At 41.6% G+C, this 20,349-nt stretch overlaps 1 protein-coding gene across 2 annotated transcripts in view; it reads right to left on the reverse strand.

The window, feature by feature from the left end:
* Positions 1-280: 280 nt before the first annotated feature.
* Positions 281-20,349, reverse strand: part of cckbra (cholecystokinin B receptor a) — a 45,264-nt gene continuing 25,195 nt past the window's right edge. The window contains exons 4-6 of one of the 2 annotated variants that reach the window (XM_051887828.1): positions 7,827-7,954; positions 6,121-6,641; positions 281-5,412 (exon numbers count right to left, since the gene is read on the reverse strand). In XM_051887828.1, coding sequence (XP_051743788.1) covers positions 5,320-5,412; positions 6,121-6,641; positions 7,827-7,954 — 742 coding nt within the window. In that variant the 3' untranslated portion in view covers positions 281-5,319. Of the gene's footprint in view, positions 6,642-7,826; positions 7,955-20,349 lie in introns of both variants that reach the window. The other variant, XM_051887830.1, reaches the window with a different exon arrangement.

Consider the following 20,349-nt stretch of genomic DNA (forward strand, 5'->3'; position numbering starts at 1 on the left):
GTTTAACACACCATCTCGACATCAAACTCTCTACTCTCCAGTCTATCCACAACACAAACACAGCACATACTGTATACTCTTATTCTGTTGCTCAAAGCTATGCAGACAAAAAAAGATGCAAGCACTTTTGAGTACCAGTGCTGTCACAACACTGGCTTTCCCTGAGAAATAAATTCTGTGAGACAACACCTGCAAACTAAGTAGCTGAATAAACATTCTGTGATGGAGGAGGAAGAAGTGGGAGTTTCAAAGACATAATAACAGAAGACAGATTACCATGGCAGCATAGAGAAAGCTTTATTTTAGCCTTGGCCACAAACTACAAACCCAGAACACGACAAAGACATTTGCACATTGCGAAACAAGCTGCCACAGGTATTCTAAATATATCAAACATATAATGAGATAAACTAGCTTTGAAAAAGACACTGATACACATTTCTCACAGCTTGCGTGACAAGGAGTAATCATATTAAACAGAACATACAGGGTACAGGGTCTTCTGAGAACTCACAAGTCATACAGTCTCAAAAAGGAAAATGCTTGCAAGGCTCATTGACAAATATTTGGTTAAGTGACATATAAGAGTCCATGATGAAGAAAAGATTTAAAAACGTCCATGTTCTTAGAAATGTACTCTTAGTATTCATGTTGGTTTCATCACAAAAACTTTTATCCCATTTTTAAAAAAAGTTTAAATCAAAAGTCTTCAACCCTGCTCCTGGAGACCCACTGTTCTGCAAAGTTTATATCCAACCTGCTTCAGCACACCTGCCTGTAATTTCCGAGCAATCCTGAAGAGCTTGATTAGCTGGTTCATGTGTGTTTGATTAGGGTTGGAGCTTAACTCTACAGAACTGTCGGTCACCAAGAGCAGGGTTAAAGACCTCTGGTTTAATGACAAATGTAAAGTGGCATGTAACCATGAAGTAAAAAATAATATATTTTTCTTAGACCTGAATATATGTGAGTTTAAACCATTATTTTCAAAAAGGTTTTTAAAAATATTTTTTCAAAGTAAAACATTTCTGTTCACTCCTCATGTATTCTTACAGTTCAGAACACTGAATTTTCATTCAGTGCACAAAGCGTGTACGCCCACTTAAAACTCTGCCCAGAAGCTTGCCCTTTGAAACCCATCCATCACAGCAGCAACTAGATGGAGATGGAAGAGGGAAACACTGGGAGAAAATATTACTTTATTAATCTTTTAGAAACAACCCTATAAATCATAGTTTGCTTCAGACAAATACCCAATAACAAATTAAAAAAAAATGATTAATCTGTCGACGCTGTCTGTATTTTCTTGAAGACGTAAGAAATACAGTAGAAACACAGTAACATAAATCAGCCTAAAACATGGATAATTTCAGACATGGAAAAGAGCATGACTGTCACATAACTTTTACAAAGTACAAAATTGCAAACTGAGTACTGATGAATGTTAAAGAAAAGGGCAATTTGCTACAAAAAATGGCCTAATAATATAATCTCTGGTTACACAAGTGCTTATACAAACACACACACACTTGTATATATGGTTTACGGGGACTCTCCATAGACGTAATGGTTTTTTATACTGTACAAATTGTATATTCTATCCCACTACACTACCCCTACCCCTAAACCTACCCATCACAAAAAACTGTCTGCATTTTTTGAATTTCAAAAAACACTGTTTAGTATGTTTTTTAAGCCTTTTGGTTTACAAGGACACACAAAGTGTCCTCATAAACCATGTTTACGTTTTAATACCAATGTCATTATAGACATCTGTGTCCTCATAAACCATACAAGAACAAACACACACACACACACACACACACACACACACACACACACACACACACAAAAAGAGTCTCATACACTTTTTTCTCCCTCATTTAAGGCTATGGTGGCCAAGGTGTATTGTGTTGTTTTAGCCAATACACTGTATATTAACAACCTTTTCCTTATCACTTAATTGTGTTGAATACTGAACTAAACCAAACTCTCACAATTCTCTCTATCTCAGAGGACCAGTACATTTTGCTTTTTATATTGGATTTGAATTTTCTTTGTTTGTTTATTTGTTTTTGGTATCTTTGTCTGCGTGGTTAATTTGGCAACATAATATGTCAATTACAAAAAATGACTTTTCCATAAATCATTCAGTTTTTTCACAACCTTATAGTGTGCTTTATAAATCATGTGATATTTATAGAAATGTACATTTAGAGATTTATCATAAAAATAGTACAGAATAGAGGTGAATTGTTGTATTTACATGTCAAATATAAACCCTAAGGACAGTACATATTATTTAGCATCTCATAATGTTTTGGTTAAATTATACAGATCACAAAGCACTCACAAGGAATACAACACATTTCTGAATCTATGTTTCATAAGGGAACTAGCAAAGGATAATTCCTCAAAGAGAACAATCTAGAACAGACAAACTTTGACACACTGCATAATTATCAATCTGTTTGTACTCGTTTACATCTGCCACAGAAACAGCAAAAGACAGCATAAGCATGTTAGAAAATAGAAGCAATCTTCATCTGAACAAGGTCAGAAGGTGTGTTACTGGTTAACCTGTTCCTGTTGAACCTACCAGCCTACATCAAAAGTGGCACTTTCATTAGAACTGCCGAATATCTGTGTCAAGCTTGACTGGGATAACAGATGAATTTCTGAATGTAGTTCTTTGTTATTTGTTGTCTGCTTATCTAAATCTATTCCCATGTAATTGTTTGTTTTGCTGTTATTTATTTATTCAGGTAGCTTTCATTTCAATCAGTTTCTATTTGTTACTTTATGTAGCGTTCGGTCCTAATCAAGCCATTCTTGAATATATGAATGGTTGTCTTGGAAACAGGATCCATATCCTCTGTTGGAGTGGTTTGAAATAAATGGCCAGACTTACGTTATCAGTCATCTACCCAAACAAAAACCTGCAAGATGAACCAGTTCAACTTTCTTTGTAGATTTTGTCACTGACACCAAGAGAAATAACAGCAGCTGCTTAGCAGACACGCTGTGTATCAAAAAAAAAAAAAAAAGAAAGAAAGAAAAAGTGAGAAATAACACTTTCTGTTTATCCCCAAGACCTTTGTTTGATATAGGTCTGCCACATACCCAGGTGGTCCTTCAGAAGGAATGGAGAGAGAGGGAAAACTGATCGATGAAAAGAAAAAATTGCAAGTAGGGAGTGATAATAATGAGAGAGAAGCAGACGGAAATGGAAGAGGTAAGAAAGGAGGGTGTGTACGCAATGAAGTATTTGCTCACTGTATATCCTTGGGGCACATAAACAAATTATGAAGCTATAAATTCTGGTTTGGACCCCCAAAGTTATCCTTGTTTATATGAGGAGGAGGGAAGAAAGATGAGAGAGAGAGATGGCTTCTTTCACTAATATTTGTGTACAATTTATATGTGCACAGAAAACGACAACCATTTTCTATAGGCCTGCGAGAAAGCTTGTGTTTTGGATCTCTCATTTGTCACCTGAGCATACGCCTATACAGGCTGCATTTTGTCATATTTTTATTTTATCTATTCTCACTGATCTATTGATAGAAATAAAGTTCAATTTGTATTTGTAAAGTGTTATACTTTTTTCTAGAGTTGATCTATTGTTTCTCAGAAATAATACTTTGTATAGACACAATCCATTTCTAATAGCCTATTTTAGATAACACTTTAGAATACTGCTCTTTCATAAATGAATAACTACACAGGAAATGAGGAAATGAGTAACACACTATTAACATTCTAGTAACTACAATTAACTAACAAGAAACTCTGATTAACATATTAGTAAGTGATAGTGCTCAGTTGAATGTGGTAGTTCACTTTTAGCTAATCAATAACTACTATTTTTTTCATACCTCCCAGAGAACTACTAAGAACTATACAAGTTCATGTGAATAATGCATAATGTATAATTAATTTGGTTACACTTTATTTTAAGGTGTCTGTGTTACAGTGTAATTATATATTTAAGTACTGAGTAATAAGAATTAACTACATGTACTTACTATAGGGTTATGTTAGGGTTAGGTTGTGGTTTAGGGTTAGTTACATATAATTATGCACAATTTATAGTAATTACTACAGTAACTACATGTAACGTGTAACAAGGACACTGTAAAATAAAGTGTTACCATTAATTGTCCTTCAGAAGGAATTACTAATTATTTAGATCAGTATTCTAAAGTGAAAAGCATAATAACTCACTAATATTGACTGAAGTCATTGTAAGCTTTTGAGGTTTTTGTAAGGTTTTGGATAGTAATGACCCAACTGTTACTACATCCTTTTAAAGGAATTAATAATTATTTGGATCAGTGTTTTAAAGTGAAGATCATGGTAACCCACTAATAATTACTCAAGTGTTACAATGACTTCAGTAATTACTAAGGAGTTATTATGCTTTTCACTTTAGAATACTGATCAAAATAATTAGTAATTCCTTTTAAAGGATTTGGTAATACTTAAGTCATTACTAGTAGGTTACCATGACCTTCGATTTAGAATTAATTATACATTGTGCATTATTCATGTTAATTATTATACTACCACATTTGACTAAGCACTATTACTTACTAATTAATCAGAGTTTCTTGTCAGTTAATAGTAGTTAGAGTGTTAATAATACATTATTCATTTGTTCCTGTGTAGTTATTCATTAATGAAGGAACAGTATTCTGAAGTTTTACCCCTATTTTTTAATGGCTTAACAAATTACTTGTTTCTATTCATTTCTAAACTTTATCATAAATCTCTTATCTGTATAGACTGAGTTATAAACTGAATATTTTTTCCAGCACAGATTTGGTAGCAAACAAAATTTAACCTGGGACAACTTCCAATTTATACGTATAAAATATGGCTATACAAGCAGTTCAACAATCCAGTGGATAACAAGATAAACCAAGTATAAGCACATTTACATCTCATGTGCGTTCAGTCCTTTTGAGTTTGAATTTTAAAGCACTTGGTTTTGCTGTGCAGCACCAGCTTTCATGTTTAGCATGAACCGCTGAATAAATTAATTTCAGCACAAACAAGAGCTTAGCTCGCCTTTCATATATTCAAAGAGGCTTCGTTTGGGCCAGGAATATCCCAGGTGTCTCATCAGCTTCAGCAATAAGGAAGAAATCAATTAGAGCAACTCCAATTTGATAAAGACTGATAAAGATAAATTTTTTTTTTTTTTTTTTTTCCCTCTACAGTTTATTATTTTCCTTTTATTTCATTATTTCCCAGAGCATCTAGGTGGAGTCTTTCAAAAAATCCAAACTGTAATGCGGCATGTTGACCACTGCATCACATCAGCTGGGGTGAAGATTTCCAAGAGACCGTTGAGTCCGTTGATGACTGAATTGCCTTGCCCACCTGATACATCTTCATGTAGGATAACTTGTAGGAGATGTGCGTCAAAAAAGAAGGAGCACAGATTAAACATTGTCTCCTACAAGACCATCTGATGCTGTAACTATCAGAATATGCAAAAGAAGTACTCTCTGTGGTGTCATTTAAGCAAAGCTCATTAAGACAACGATTCTATTATGCAACTCTAACAAAACAGAGAACAAAATACAGACATCACAACACTCAAAATAGACAATAAAAGCTGTACCATTTTGTAGCCAGAAAGCAGCTATCTACCAGAGTACTCTATTGTTTGATCATGCAACATGCAGTATTTGGTTCCATAACATCAAAGATACAAGAATATTTCTATGGTATTTCTCTATTAACAAATCCCATGCATGATAAGATCATCTTCTGAAAAGTCCTCTAAAGATTTTACACAATCAAAATAAAGCTACATATTTGCACATCCCATATACCGCACCTTTTGATTGTATCACAATGCTAAAAGTTGAAAACACAACCATAGAAAGACACGTTGACTTCAGGCAGAAAGAACAGACAAATGAGGTATTCTTTTTTTTTTTTCAAATAAAAATGAACACTGACACACTGAATAAAGCATGTTAACAACATGAAAAAGAAGAACACATCAGGTGATCTGAACTCTTAAACAAGCAGTACATGTCACAAGCACACAGCTTATGGATCAAACTGGAGACACCTGCAATGCTAATGCTAACACTGTCCTACCGTGCTAACGGTGGTATAACTGAACTTTGTTATGGATGCCCCAGTGAACCCAGTGATCTCATCATCACCTTCCCTCCTCTTCCTCCGGTTGTGGCACGGCCGCCTGCAACACCCAAAGGTGGCCAAGAGAGCCTTGCGGAAGCGGGTGTTCATGAAGCAGTAGATGATGGGGTTGACACAGGCTGAGGTATAGGACAGCAGCTGAATAAAGGAGATGGGAGCTCCGGAAAGAGTATTCTGGGCTGACTCTTGATCGAAAGCCTTCCAGGTGTTGGCAGAGTACAGAGGCATCCAGCATATGAAGAACATGGCAACTATAATGATCAGCATTCGTATCACTCGTTTCTTAGCAATGAGCTTGGCCTCTGAGGTGTTGCTCCGTGGACGGTCTGTCTTGACGGTGCCTGAGGTGGTCAGAGCAGAAAGTTCCATAGCAGGGGGCTTCTTTGGGACCTGGATGTAACATCCATCACTCTCATCGTGGCTAGGAGACAGTGCACCATTCAACCCATTCTTTACGCCTGTAAAAGAAGAAGTGAAGATAAAGAAGGTGTACAGTCAATCGATTCTGTTTTTACAAAAGTTATTGATGTTATTTCTGTTTAGTTGCAGTTACACTAGAATTTGCACTCCATTGATTTCCATTCATATGAATGGAAGTCAGTATAGAGACTGGAAGTGCATAAGAAATTTCACATTCCTCTGTTTAATGTAGATGGCATAATGTGGGTTTTGCAGGGAACAACAACATTAAGAGGATGAGAAGCCTTATTTATATAGGAAGCATCTTGTAACACTCAGCGTGGACCTGACACAAGGGATTTACAAAGTAGTGCAAATAAAAACCTGTATGACCAGTAGTCTGTTTAAATATGTATAGTATATATGTTCTGCTTGTCCCTACTCTGAGTTCTCCAAAACATTAACTTCACTATTCACTCTTCACATTCACTTTTTTTTTCTCCAGCCTCATTTATTTGATCCCAGCAATGGTACAAATATTACATTTTGCAGCACACTTCTAATAAAAGGTACCTGTGGAGGTCTGCAATGCCCTCAGAAGTACCCCTTTCCACCTCATTGAAGTTGTCTAAAGCTTCTCCCTGAAAGAACTTACATCCAGCACACCAGGGCACAAATAACCTTAACGCCCAGGGAGGTACTCAGCATGACCTTAGTGCATTCAGTCCTCTCCATGGGAGATTTGGGTCAAGCAGCCTCTCTCACAAAATGGGGAGAGAAGGCAATAGTTTGTTGAGCCTTTGAGAATGCCAAAGGAAGCAAGCCACCTTACAGCAGTTGCATCATGCAAAAAAAAGTTTCCAAAAGGTTTCTAAAAAGAAAGGTCTCAAATGATGGCATGACAAAACTTTTGACTGGCTGTTTGGCACACAGGAAGCATTGGAAGCATTGAATCGAAAACCATAGGCCTTCCACAATACAAAATTAGAGATATTTCTATTTTGGCTTCACTGGCTCACTGCTGGAAATGCAAGTCACACATATCATCCAAATGACAAGTTCAAATTGGATTCAAGGGCTAGCAGAAAAACATAAATGGAAAATGCCTGGTGGCTAAATAAGTGCAATCTTTTAGAAGTTTTACATGTGGTTTATTAAGGTGAACAGACTACTCGGGGCTTCAAGAGCTTAATGAAATTGTGGTGTGAGGGCTTTTACGAAAAGAAAAAAAAAAAGATTCATACCACTAGAGTCTTTCTTCTGCTCCATTTCAAACTGAATCCCTCTGTAAAGTTCTCTGGATATGAGACCGTAGGCAATTATCATCACAACACCTGGGACGAAGAACAGAATGAAGAGCAACAAGATGTACCTAACAGAGAGAAAGAGAGCAAAATATCTGTAAATGAAAAGGCAGTGAATCAATACAGTTAAGACAGTGAGTATGAGAACCTGAGAATGAGTGGTGAAACCATACTGTGCTGCATTTTCCAAATGCATTGTAAGCTTAAGTGGATTGTAAAAACCAGAAGATCTGAGGTTCAGTTGAAGTTCTCTTATATTAAGAGTCCTATAATCAAAAAACAACTCAGAGAATGTAGGTTCCACAGAGTGGAAGAGCAGGAAGAGAGAGGAAACAGAATTCTATGAGCAAGGAAGAGAAATTGCTGTCTTTTCACTCACAATTCTCTTTCAGTCTGTGTGTTTCTTGGTGACAAGAAAAGCTTGATTCTTTGGCTTCTTTTGGATCCATTTTCATTATCATCTTACCTGAATATTATCTTAAAACCTAATCTAAGAAGAAAAAAAAAACATTACAAAACAATCAACCTATTGAAGCAACAAGTGATACAATAATATTAATACTGAAGTCCTCTGATGTTATTGTCCACACAGATGATAACTGAGATGCAAGATGGTTTCAGTTACCCAGATGAGCAATATGATATATAGTTCTTACAGACATTTACAGAATATTAGTAAACATCTGATCACTGAATACCACAAGTGGCCACTCAGAATTGAGTATTTCAGAAGTGTCACACAAACTTAAGTGCTGTTGTACTGAATTCTGAATGTAATGAATAGCTTTGATTACCTGTGGATGTGGTGATATTCAGTACAACAGTACTATAATATTGTTTAACTAACTTTTGCAGTCAATTTGAATTACTTGCAAAGAACAACAAATCTAACAGATTCAGTCACAAAATTTTTAAAATTGAAATTAAAAAGCTGTATCCAGTAATACGACATCATTTTATAATATTCAAATGACAGCGTGGGAGTGTTCCCTGAAAGCATCTATGCTATCCCGTTCCTCTGATCTTTTTCATCTATCAGACAGCTTTGTGCTTGCAGCTCCTTTCCATGCTGCACTTATATGATATCAAAGACACTTTTCTCTCCTCTTGTTTCCTGTGTGGCTTTCAAATTCATTACGAGCTCCAGCACAAAGGCAATAAAAGCAATACTAATCTGACCAGGAAGTAGATGTAAGAGATGAGGGTGTGATATTGGGAAGCACCTTTTTATGCAAAACAAATGTATAATGTGTCTAATAATACCTGTGTGATGTTTCTCATTTAAACAGAGCAAAACAAGCATCTCTTCAGTAGTGAGACAGAGAGTATAGGATTATGTGGTATTTTTCTTCAAGTCACACTAAGGTACTGCGGGTGACAATAAAGAAGAGTGAGTCACCGGGAAAGTGAGGGCATGCGGGTCTTTCAAATATAAAATATTTCAAATATAAATCAAATAAAGTACAAGCCTACATGTTGTTAAACCTAATCGTAATTGTGCTTACCCACAAAAAAACGTCATCATGGATAGACACAAATTTGATACCGCTGTTCAAAAACCTGGTGAGTCTGTGCAAGCCTTCGTCTCTGTCACAGTTATGTTTTGTTAGTTTATTCGTTCACAGACTTTTAGTATGTTTTCATTAGTGTCCTGTTTGCTTTGTTCAGTTTTCCCGCTTCTCATTTGTTTTCATTGTTTTCAACCGTGTTTGATTAGTGAAGTGAAGTGACACGTGGCCAAGTATGGTGACCCATACTAGGAATTTGTGCTCTGCATTTAACCCATCCAAGTGTACACACACAGCAGTGAACACACACACACTGTGAACACACACCCGGAGCAGTGGGCAGCCATTGCTGCGGCGCCCGGGGAGCAGTTGGGGGTACGGTGCCTTGCTCAAGGGTCTCACCTCAGTCATGGTATTGAGGATGGAGAGAGCGCTGGATAATCACTCCCCTCACCGACAATCCCTGCCGGACCTGAGACTCGAACCCATGACCTTTGGGTTACAAGTCCGACTCTCTATCCATCACGACCGCCCCTCGTTTGTCTCGTTTGTCTCGTTTGTGTTCCTATTTAAGTTGTACCCTCACATTCATTCCCTGTTTGGTCACGTTCATGTTAAGTGTGTTTCTCTGCCCTGTTTTGGATTATTGCCTGTTTGGATTAAACTTCGAAATGGATTTTATCCTTCCGAGTCTTCGTTTGTCTGTCTGCCTGCAATGCACATCCTGATATTGTGACAGATGACCGAACTGCCCAAAATGGACGATAGGGCAAAATTAGTCATCCTGGCTCAGAAGAGCCAAGATTTATTTTTTATTTTTTTTAATTTGTGAAGGACTGTTGTTGCCTGGCCGTCACAAGCTCCCTCGATGATGAGACCCTGAAGACCTTGTTCTGGATCGGGGCAACCTTCAACCACCCTATCGACCTCCCAGACACCACAGGACTGGACTGGAGGGAAACCGTCATTAGGTGTCTGGAGAGTGTCGTGTCCCGATTCGGAGCACATCCAGAACCAGAGCCCGTTTCATCCTGTACGACCGCAGAGAAGTCACGTGAGCCCCCTGCAGATCGAGCAGCACCACCCACCTCAACAAATGAGCCAGAGCCTGTGGACAAGAGGACAGAGCTTGCCATCACCCTGGAAGTGGAGCCCCAGTGTGTGTCTGACCAGAGGAGTAAGCCAGAGCAGCCAAGGGAACGAAGACTGAGGACTGGCTGAACGACTTGTCGACTCCCACCCTATCCCACCCGGTATCTGAATCTTTATTGCACAATGAGAATTGTTTGGACTATGATCTGTCAGTTTCTTCAGAATTACCGCTGTTGACTGGGAATTATTCATTTAATTAACCTGCATTGTCTGTGTCATTCTGACTGTGGCCTTGGTGAGTCTTGTGTTACCATCTCCACAGAGCTCTGCCAGTCCTCCAGCCCCACTGCTGCCGGATGTTTGCAGCCCTGCACCGTCTCTGGGGAAGCCCTGCTATGAAGTCGAGCCACAGGTGGTGCAACCACCAACAGCGCCTGTGCAAGAGAATCCTGCGGCTCTGCCTCCAGTCTCTGATCCCTTCAGTCCATCTCGGCCCGTCAACCTGTCTGCTCCGTCTTGGCTCCCACCTTCGGCTCCACCAGAAACCCTCGGCCTAGTGGCTCGGGTTCCCTCATCCCACCGGCTCCCCCTTGGTCAGTCGTCACACCACTTCCACCACAGACTTACAGGCCGTCCGCTGCGTTCCGACTCTCTACCCCTTTAGCTGCAGCGGGTTCCTACTTCCCTTCGGCTTCACCTCTGTCCTCAGTCACACCGGCATTGCCCCAGTCCTTGGGTACTCTGGCTCCACCTACGACGCTCATTGCTGCGACATTATCTGGGTCTCCAGCACCAGCGATGTCACTTAGTTCCATCGATCCTCGGTTTGCGCCTGTGGATTCTACAGCTCCGTCTCTGTCGGTCATCCCCCAGATGTCGGCAGCCACGCCAGCAACATTTTGGCTCCTCCTTCCCTTGACTCTGCCGTGGGCTGTCAGGCACTGTTTGGCTCTTGGTCTGTGTCAGTGGACTATTTACATCTTTGCCACCGGGATCCCGTCGTCGTCCGCCTGTCCCTAGTGCTTCGCTGCCGCCAATCACCATCCCTTTGCCTGTTCGGTCATGTTCACGTTAAGTGTGTTTCTCTGCCCTGTTTAGGATTATTGCTAGTTAACTGTTAACTTCATATTGGATTTTATCCTTCTGAGTCTTCGTTTATCTGTCTGCCTGCAACACACATCCTGATATTTTGGCAGTCTCCACTTTGAAAATCCTGGCAAAGTTCGGATCGCTGCAAGACAAACTCAATAGAGACCACATAGTTTGTGGCATAGAAAATGGCACTGTTCACAAACAGTTACTCAGGGAAAAATTCTCACCCTGAACTTGGCTGTTAACATAAGTTAGCTGCATGAACAGTCAGAGGTATACAGACACAGACACAAAAGACACAGAGGTATATACTTTACAAAAAACACGTTGCTCAAACTGTAATGGCCAACGTGCTTTGGGGACATGTTCGGTTCATTTAGTTTTGTCATGGCCACAACATATAAACTCGTGGGAACGTGATAATATGTCGTGGCCATGAAATATTAATTTGTGGGAATGTGATAATAAGTCGTGGCCACGAGATCGTTTTGTCGAGGTAACGACATCCTTATGTCATGGCCTCAAGATCATATGGTGAGGGAAATATATATATATATATGTTAAATTCCCGTAAATGAACTTCCTGTAAAATTCCCGTGCGCCTACAGAAATAAAATAATAACATAAATAAAGCTTTCAATAGTTATATACAAATAATAAACAAAATATTCTTTTAACATAGGCTATAGCCTATTAATAGTAACACATTTTTTTAACTTAATTGGAATGCTGTGACAGGCACGAGGGGCTACAAGTGAAAACAGATGCTCATTTAAGCTACTGTAGTCAGAAATAGGCTACAGAAATACAGTCATAATGTCAAAACTTTATTGGCATGATCGGGCATTTACAGTATCTACAGAATACAAACTTTAAGTAACAAAGTACAGAATGTTAATTAGATAAAGATATATGGGAAATGAAGGCGAAAATAAAGCAAATAAATTTACAAATGTAACAAATAATAATATAAAAATATTAAATAAAAAATAAACGATCAGTGAATGGATTTAAAAGAATGTTGGATGGGATTAAAATGTACAACATTTAAACATTTATTGATAAACTTCATTCGAATGCTGTCTAAGCAACATCGCGCGCAATATAATATGCACTATGTTAATATAATAATTTCTTAATTCCATTCTTTTTCTAAAATAAATGTTATTATAGTCTTATCCATTTCTGATAATTCCAGGTTGCTATGGTCGCGCAGGTTGTTTACACATTTAACTCATGGCCAGAGATTGTATATTATAGGGAGATGAGAGGGTCTGTATCTCTTACCATTGGAGAAAGCGTAACGGCTAACTTAATCACGTGCGGCACCTCTCAGCCTATCGTGTAATGGCAGTGACATCAGTTGCAACATTCCCTAGTATGACTTCTCTTAATAAAATACATTTTTATCAAGCTAAAATCTACGTATAGTTCCCAACGAAAGTATTGTTTAGTGTAAAACATGCTGAAGATTAGCAAACAGGCTGTCGATTAATTAAATGATTCGCTATTTCCCTACAAAAGCTGTTTAATCAGCATAGTGAAGCCTCTCATCCATTGACATCCATTCAAAAAACAGCCTCTGGTCTCCTTCCCTGTGTACCACCAGAGGCGGAGCATTAGCATTAGCAGTTACGCTTTTTTGGTTAAAGGTTGCAGGCTTGCCTTCCAGTGGTTTTGTCGTGGCCATGAGAAATAGATGTTGTTCCCTCAACATAATGAAGTCGTGGCCACGAGAAAAATATATCGTTCCCTCACCATATGATCTCGAGGCCACAACTTTACATCACGTGGCCACGACATAAGGATGTCGTTACCTCGACAAAATGATCTTGTGGCCACGACTTATCACGTTCCCACAAATTAATATCTTGTGGCCATGACATATTATTACGTTCCCACGAGTTTATATGTCGTGGCCACGACAGAACTAAGTGAACCGAACATGTCCCCTCCCGGTCACCATACACCCTAGACTTTCGTACTGTCATTTTGACGGACAGGATCGTAAAAATTTTAATGATAATAAAACATTTAATAGCTTCCATTTTCACTCACATTTTCATTTTTATTCACAAACTTACAGGATAAGCAAATAGGCCTAGGCTATGCATTTATTTATGTTATGAAAAGAAAGCTGAACAAAGACTGTGCGTCACTTTTAAGTTTTCATCTTGAACAGTTGTCGCAGATCATAAGTGAATGCGATCCTTCCTTCCTCTTTACTACTTTACAGAACGAAATAAACATGAGTGAACATCAGAAAATATGTTGAAAGATACAGTAGATTACCAAAATCTGTATCACATCCGTCACGTAACATTATACCTCAGAAAAGCCATTTGTTGACCATAAACATGATAGTCAGCAAGAAAAATAACTCAAGAGAGGAGCATTTTGCTAAATATATGCACTGTATTATAATCTTTCTTTCTTTTTTTTTTTTTTTGTACTGTTCTTTAAGTATGTTTGAATGAATCCATCAAGTTTTTATGACAGCCACAATTTAAAACAAAATGAACTGGATTAGAAACTTAATTATGCAAGTATAAGTATTTTATTATTAGTCATAGTAATTTTATTATTATTAAATGGAATTAAATTGGGTGCTCGCCTGTGTGTAATCAAATACATCGTTTTCATTTTATTCTGGAGACTGAACTCGCACTCTGCTGCCACACTGGAGCCCACTCACCACCAGCTGGACAGGGGTGGGAATTACAGTTACAAGTTACATCAGCCTCAGTGTAATCTGTCAAAATGACAGACAACCTTCAGATTTTTCCATCACTGCTAAAAAAAAATCGGTGCTATGCATTCAAAAAATGCTGCAACAATTGTGGTAAATTAAACCACTTCACGAGATGATGGGGTCAATACCAGCACAGCCAGCTGGTGCTAAACCATCCTAATAGCCAAAGAACCAGCAAAGGGATAAAATACATGAGCTAGATGCAAAAACTGATGACAATGTGAGGGACACTTTTTTTGTGACCCTGTTGAGCTCACCAATCACAACTCTAAAATTGAAAAATGGAAATGGCCCACTGAAAGTAAAAGTTGATATGGGAGCCAAATGTAATGTGATATCCAAGCGAATGCTGAATAGTTTCGATCACAACATCCCTATCAACACGCAGAGAAAGTCAATCTTGTGGCTTATTAGAGGAGAGGCAATTGACACTGAGGGAATGCAGTGCATCCTTGGGCAATTTAAATTCCACGTAGTTGATCAGGATGTAAACCCTCTTCTCAGTCTACAGGTTAGCATCGCTACGGGACTTATCCAACTGGGACCTGGTGTACACATGCTGCAATGTGATGCACCAGAGGTACATGAATACAGAGATCTTTTTTATTGTTATGTCATTGGCAGCTTGCTAGTTGTACATCATGAGACTGGATAACACAGTGACCCCTGCAGTCTGTGCACCCCGGAAAATATAAATAGCCATGAAAGAAAATTGGGTGTGATAACACCTGTAACCAAGGCAACAGAGTGGGTATCAGCCAAAAAGATGGGTTTGCATAGATCCAGTTCATCTTAACAAAGCCCTCCTCAGGCCACAACATCCCCTAAAAACAACTGAACAGATCATTGCAGATATGCCTTGTGCTGAAATGTTTACCATTCTGGATGCTAAATGTGGTTTCTGACAAACCCCCCTTGATGAAGCTTCATCCAAATTAACCACATTATGTCCCCAGTTGGCCATTACAGGTTCTTGAGGATGCCATATGGAATCTCAACAGGCTATGAGGTCTTTCAGAGATCAATGGACAGCCTTGTGAAATTGTAGTTGATAACATTTTTATCTTGGGCCGGACGCATAAAGAACATGATCATTTGCGACAGGTACTGAACAAAATTTGTACCATGGACATGAAACTCAACCCTGACAAATGCAGGTTTAGAGTCAATTTGTTCCAGCACGTTGGTCACTTGCTAACTGCTGATGGTGTCAAACAAAAAAAAATTAAAGTGGTACTGTATGTGACATGCCAACATAGGACAGACAAGCACTGCAGCAGTTCTTAGGCATGAAAAAGAAATGCTGGCACTCCTGTTTGCAATAAAATAATTCCATGACTTTACAACCCAAATTCTGGAAAAGGTGGGACATTTTTTAAATTTGAATAAAATGAAAACTTAAAGACTTTCAAATCATATGAGCCAATATTTTATTCACAATTGAACATTGTAGTGTCTGCACATAATCAGATAAGCCAACCAACTCTAGAATTGTCAGAATGCTTTTTGAACTCTGCATGTAAAAAATGGATAGGGTCCGGCAAGTCTAGATCAAATTGACCCATTGGCACCCTTGTTACCTCAGTGAAGCAAAACAGAAGACATCCTCACCAGCTCCAGGGACTTCAAAGAGTCACCCTGGTGGGGCTAAGGGCCATGTGGTCAGACACCAGCTAAAACCCCAATACATATCACACACACACACATGCAGGCACCCACAAACACGCATGGAGTGTCACGGTTCATGGATTCACTTACTCACCCTCGTGTGTTGTTGTGTGTGTGTGTGTGTGTGTGTGTGTGTGTGTGTGTGTGTGTGTGTGTGTGTTGGGTGTGAGTGAATGATTGTGTGGGCGTCACCCATTATGGTCTGATTGCGATCTGTTGCCAGCCGTGTCTTGTTAGTGGTTGTTATATATTGTGCATGTCTTTATGTGTCTTTGTCAGTTCGTTGCAGGCTGTTCCCGGTGTCGTGTTCTCTGTGTGTTTCTTCCTGGTTTTTGGATTCTGGACTTTCGTCGTGTACCCTGTTTTCTGGGTTGGATTATCCTTGTTCTCTGATACCCGCTGTAGCCCTGCGCCACCCAGTGCCTCGCCACTCTGCACGCCACAGCCTCTGCCTCGACTGACCCTTGGAGTGAAGTTATTGTACAGCATTTTCCTGTCAATAAATATTGTTATTCTTGCACTTGGATCCTCTGTCTGTGTTCATTCCCTGACAGAACGAACTGACCACTTATGGATCCAGCAAGGTCGTCGGATCTTCAGGAGTATTTGAGCAGGAGTGCTCAACGGATGGATCATCAGGACGAGCAAGTGGTGGCCACTGCTCGTGCCGTTCAGGCGTTGGTGGCGCAGGTGGCTGAGTTATCTACCCAGGTTCAACATCTTTCATCTCCCACTGCGCCAGCTCCACCGTCTGTTCCCCACCCATCCGCCAACGTCAGCAGTCAACAAGAGCCGCGTATTCCTGCACCAGAGAGGTATGCTGGAGAACCAGATGTTTGTAGAGCCTTTCTAACGAAGTGCTCTATTTATTTCTCTTTGCAACCTAACACGTTTTCTTCTGAGGAATCTAAAGTCGCGTTGGTCATGACGCTTCTGACGGGACGCGCAGCGTTGTGGGGAACAGCGGTGTGGGAGAACAAACATCAGTGCTGCTCCTCATTCCACACCCTGTCGCAGGAGATGAGACGGGTCTTCGACCGTTCGGTGGCAGGACGGGAGGCCGCGCGCAAACTCGCGGATCTGCGGCAGGGAATCCAACCAGTGTCTGATTACGCCATCAAATTCCGCACCCTGGCAGCGGAATGCAAGTGGAACGAGGAGGCGCAGTGGGATATGTTCCTGCATGGGTTGGCCGACCGTGTTCAGCAGGAGATTTACCAGCTGGATCTACCCACCAGTCTCGACGGTCTCATTGAGCTCGCGCTGCGGGTGGACGCTCGCTTGCAAGAACGCGCGGCGCGTAAGAGGCCCGTAGCGCGCTTCGAGGAAATGGAGGAGAGCGGTGCCAGCGGAGTTAACACGGTCGGTCCCCCGTTCGATCCTGAACCCATGCAGGTGGGTAGAGCTCGGCTCTCCCGGGAGGAGAGATTACACCGGAGAGAGATGGGACTGTGTTTGTACTGTGGAGGGGCGGGGCATTTTCTTAGGGAGTGTCCCGTAAAAGGCAGAGCCCGACAGTAGTACCGAGGTTATTGTCGGGTGGTCTTTCCTTGGATAAATCCTCATCTGCGACACTCCTCCCGGTGAGACTACAGTGGGTATCGGGGCATCACACCTGCCAGGCTCTGGTCGACTCGGGGGCGGAGGGCAGCATCATGGACTATGATCTGGTCACGCGTTTGCACATACCCATTCACCCTTTGGAACATGCCATAACTGTCATCGCCCTTAATGGACAGAAGCTACCCACCATCACACACGCCACGGAGCCCTTAACCGTCATCACTTCCGGTAATCACACTGAACAGTTGCCATTTTTTATTTCTAGATCTACTACTCATCCGGTCGTCTTGGGTCATCCGTGGTTGCTCAAACACAAGCCCAGGATCGAGTGGGGTCAGGGGTCCGTGGCAGAATGGAGCAACCAGTGTCATGCGTCTTGTTTGTTGTCTGCCTGTTCTTCTGTGTCTCGTTCTGTGTTACAGGAGTCGTCGGTGAATCTGTCAAACGTGCCAGAGGAGTACCTTGACCTGAAGGAAGTGTTCAGTAAGTCCCGGGCTGCTTCTCTTCCTCCGCATCGTCCCTACGACTGTGCCATAGACTTAGTACCAGGGTCTTCTCCGCCTAAAGGCAAGTTATATTCACTTTCTAATCCGGAAAGGGAGGTCATGGAGAAATACATTTCTGATTCTCTGGCAGCTGGGATCATCCGCCCTTCCTCGTCTCCCGCGGGGGCGGGTTTTTTTTTCGTGGGTAAGAAGGACGGGTCGCTGCGGCCGTGCATTGATTACAGAGGACTGAACAACATCACGGTAAAGAATACTTATCCTTTGCCGTTGATGTCTTCTGCCTTTGAACGGCTGCAGGGCGCGTCTCTTTTCACGAAATTGGACCTGCGCAACGCTTATCATTTGGTTCGCATTAGGGAGGGGGATGAGTGGAAGACGGCATTTAACACCCCTAGAGGGCACTTTGAATACTTGGTTATGCCTTTCGGCCTTTCCAACTCGCCCGCCGTGTTTCAAGCACTCGTTAATGACGTGTTGAGAGACATGATCGATCAGTTCATTTATGTCTACCTGGACGACATATTGATATTTTCTTCTTCTCTCCAGGAACATGTGCAACACGTCAGACGAGTGCTCCAGAGGCTGCTAGAGAATGGGCTTTTTGTCAAGGCGGAGAAGTGCGTTTTTCATGCACAGTCAGTTCCATTTTTAGGGTATATCGTGTCGTCTGAGGGGGTGCGCATGGATCCTGACAAGGTTAAGGCTGTGGTGGATTGGCCAATCCCAGATTCCCGTAAGGCCCTGCAGAGGTTTTTGGGATTCGCCAATTTTTACCGGCGTTTTATTCGCAACTTCAGCCAACTAGCCGCTCCTCTGACCGCCTTAACCTCCACCGCAACGGCGTTCAGGTGGTCTAATACAGCTGAGGCTGCATTTTCCAATCTGAAGAGCCGCTTTGTTTCGGCTCCCATTCTTGTCGCCCCTGATCCTTCACGTCAGTTTGTGGTGGAGGTTGATGCTTCAGAGGTGGGGGTAGGGGCAGTTCTTTCCCAGCGCGCCGCCACGGACGATAAGATGCATCCTTGCGCGTTTTTTTCTCATCGCTTATCCGCCGCCGAACGGAATTACGACATTGGTAACAGGGAGCTGCTGGCGGTCAAATTAGCTTTGGAAGAATGGCGTCACTGGTTGGAGGGGTCGGGGGTACCTTTCATCGTCTGGACCGATCATAAGAATTTAGAATACATCAGATCCGCTAAAAGACTAAACTCTAGGCAGGCTCGGTGGGCTCTGTTTTTCGGTCGTTTCGATTTTTCTCTATCATATCGTCCCGGGTCTAAGAACATCAAGCCCGATGCTTTATCTCGTATTTTTGATCGTTCCGAGCGCCCGTCCACTCCCGAGTGTATTTTACCTGAGAGACTCATTGTCTCTTCACTCACATGGGAGGTCGAGTCGAAGGTCCACACGGCCTTAGAAGGGGTAACGCCTCCGCCCGGGTGCCCACCGAGTCGATTATTTGTACCTAAGAGGTTACGTCCAGACGTTATCCGATGGGGCCATGATTCCAATCTGGCTTGTCATCCAGGGGTTAGTCGTACCATGTTTTTGGTTAAGCAACGATTCTGGTGGCCCTGCATGGCTCGCGATGTTCGCAATTTTGTTTTGGCTTGCTCTGTCTGCGCTCGTGGTAAGATTTCTAATCGTTCCCCAGATGGGCTTCTTCAACCGCTGTCTGTCCCTTCAAGACCCTGGTCCCACATAGCGCTAGATTTCGTAACAGGCCTCCCTCCTTCACAGGGCAATACGGTGATTTTGACCGTAGTGGACCGGTTCTCGAAGGCGGCACATTTCATCCCCTTGCCCAAATTACCCTCTGCCAAGGAGACAGCGGTTACTGTCATTAATCACGTCTTTCGTATTCATGGCCTCCCGGTAGACGTGGTTTCTGACAGGGGATCCCAGTTTACCTCCAGATTCTGGAAGGAGTTTTGCAGATTACTGGGAGCGACTGTTAGTTTGTCATCTGGGTTCCATCCCCAGAGTAACGGGCAAGCTGAGAGAGCCAACCAGGATTTGGGGAGAACGTTGCGATGTCGGGTAGCTCAGAATCCTTCATCCTGGAGTCAGCAGCTTCCTTGGGTGGAGTACGCGCACAACTCGTTACCAGTGTCGGCTACGGGCCTGTCGCCTTTCCAGTGTAGTCTAGGTTACCAGCCACCTATCTTTCCTAGTCTGGAATCCGAAGTCGCGGTCCCCTCCGCTCACGCCTTCGTCCAGAGGTGTCGTCACACGTGGAGAAGAGCCCGAGAGACTCTTATTCAGGTGGGAGCGCGCACCAA

The sequence above is a fragment of the Ctenopharyngodon idella genome, chromosome 1 (genome assembly GCF_019924925.1).
Source record: "Ctenopharyngodon idella isolate HZGC_01 chromosome 1, HZGC01, whole genome shotgun sequence".
Taxonomy (NCBI): domain Eukaryota; kingdom Metazoa; phylum Chordata; class Actinopteri; order Cypriniformes; family Xenocyprididae; genus Ctenopharyngodon; species Ctenopharyngodon idella.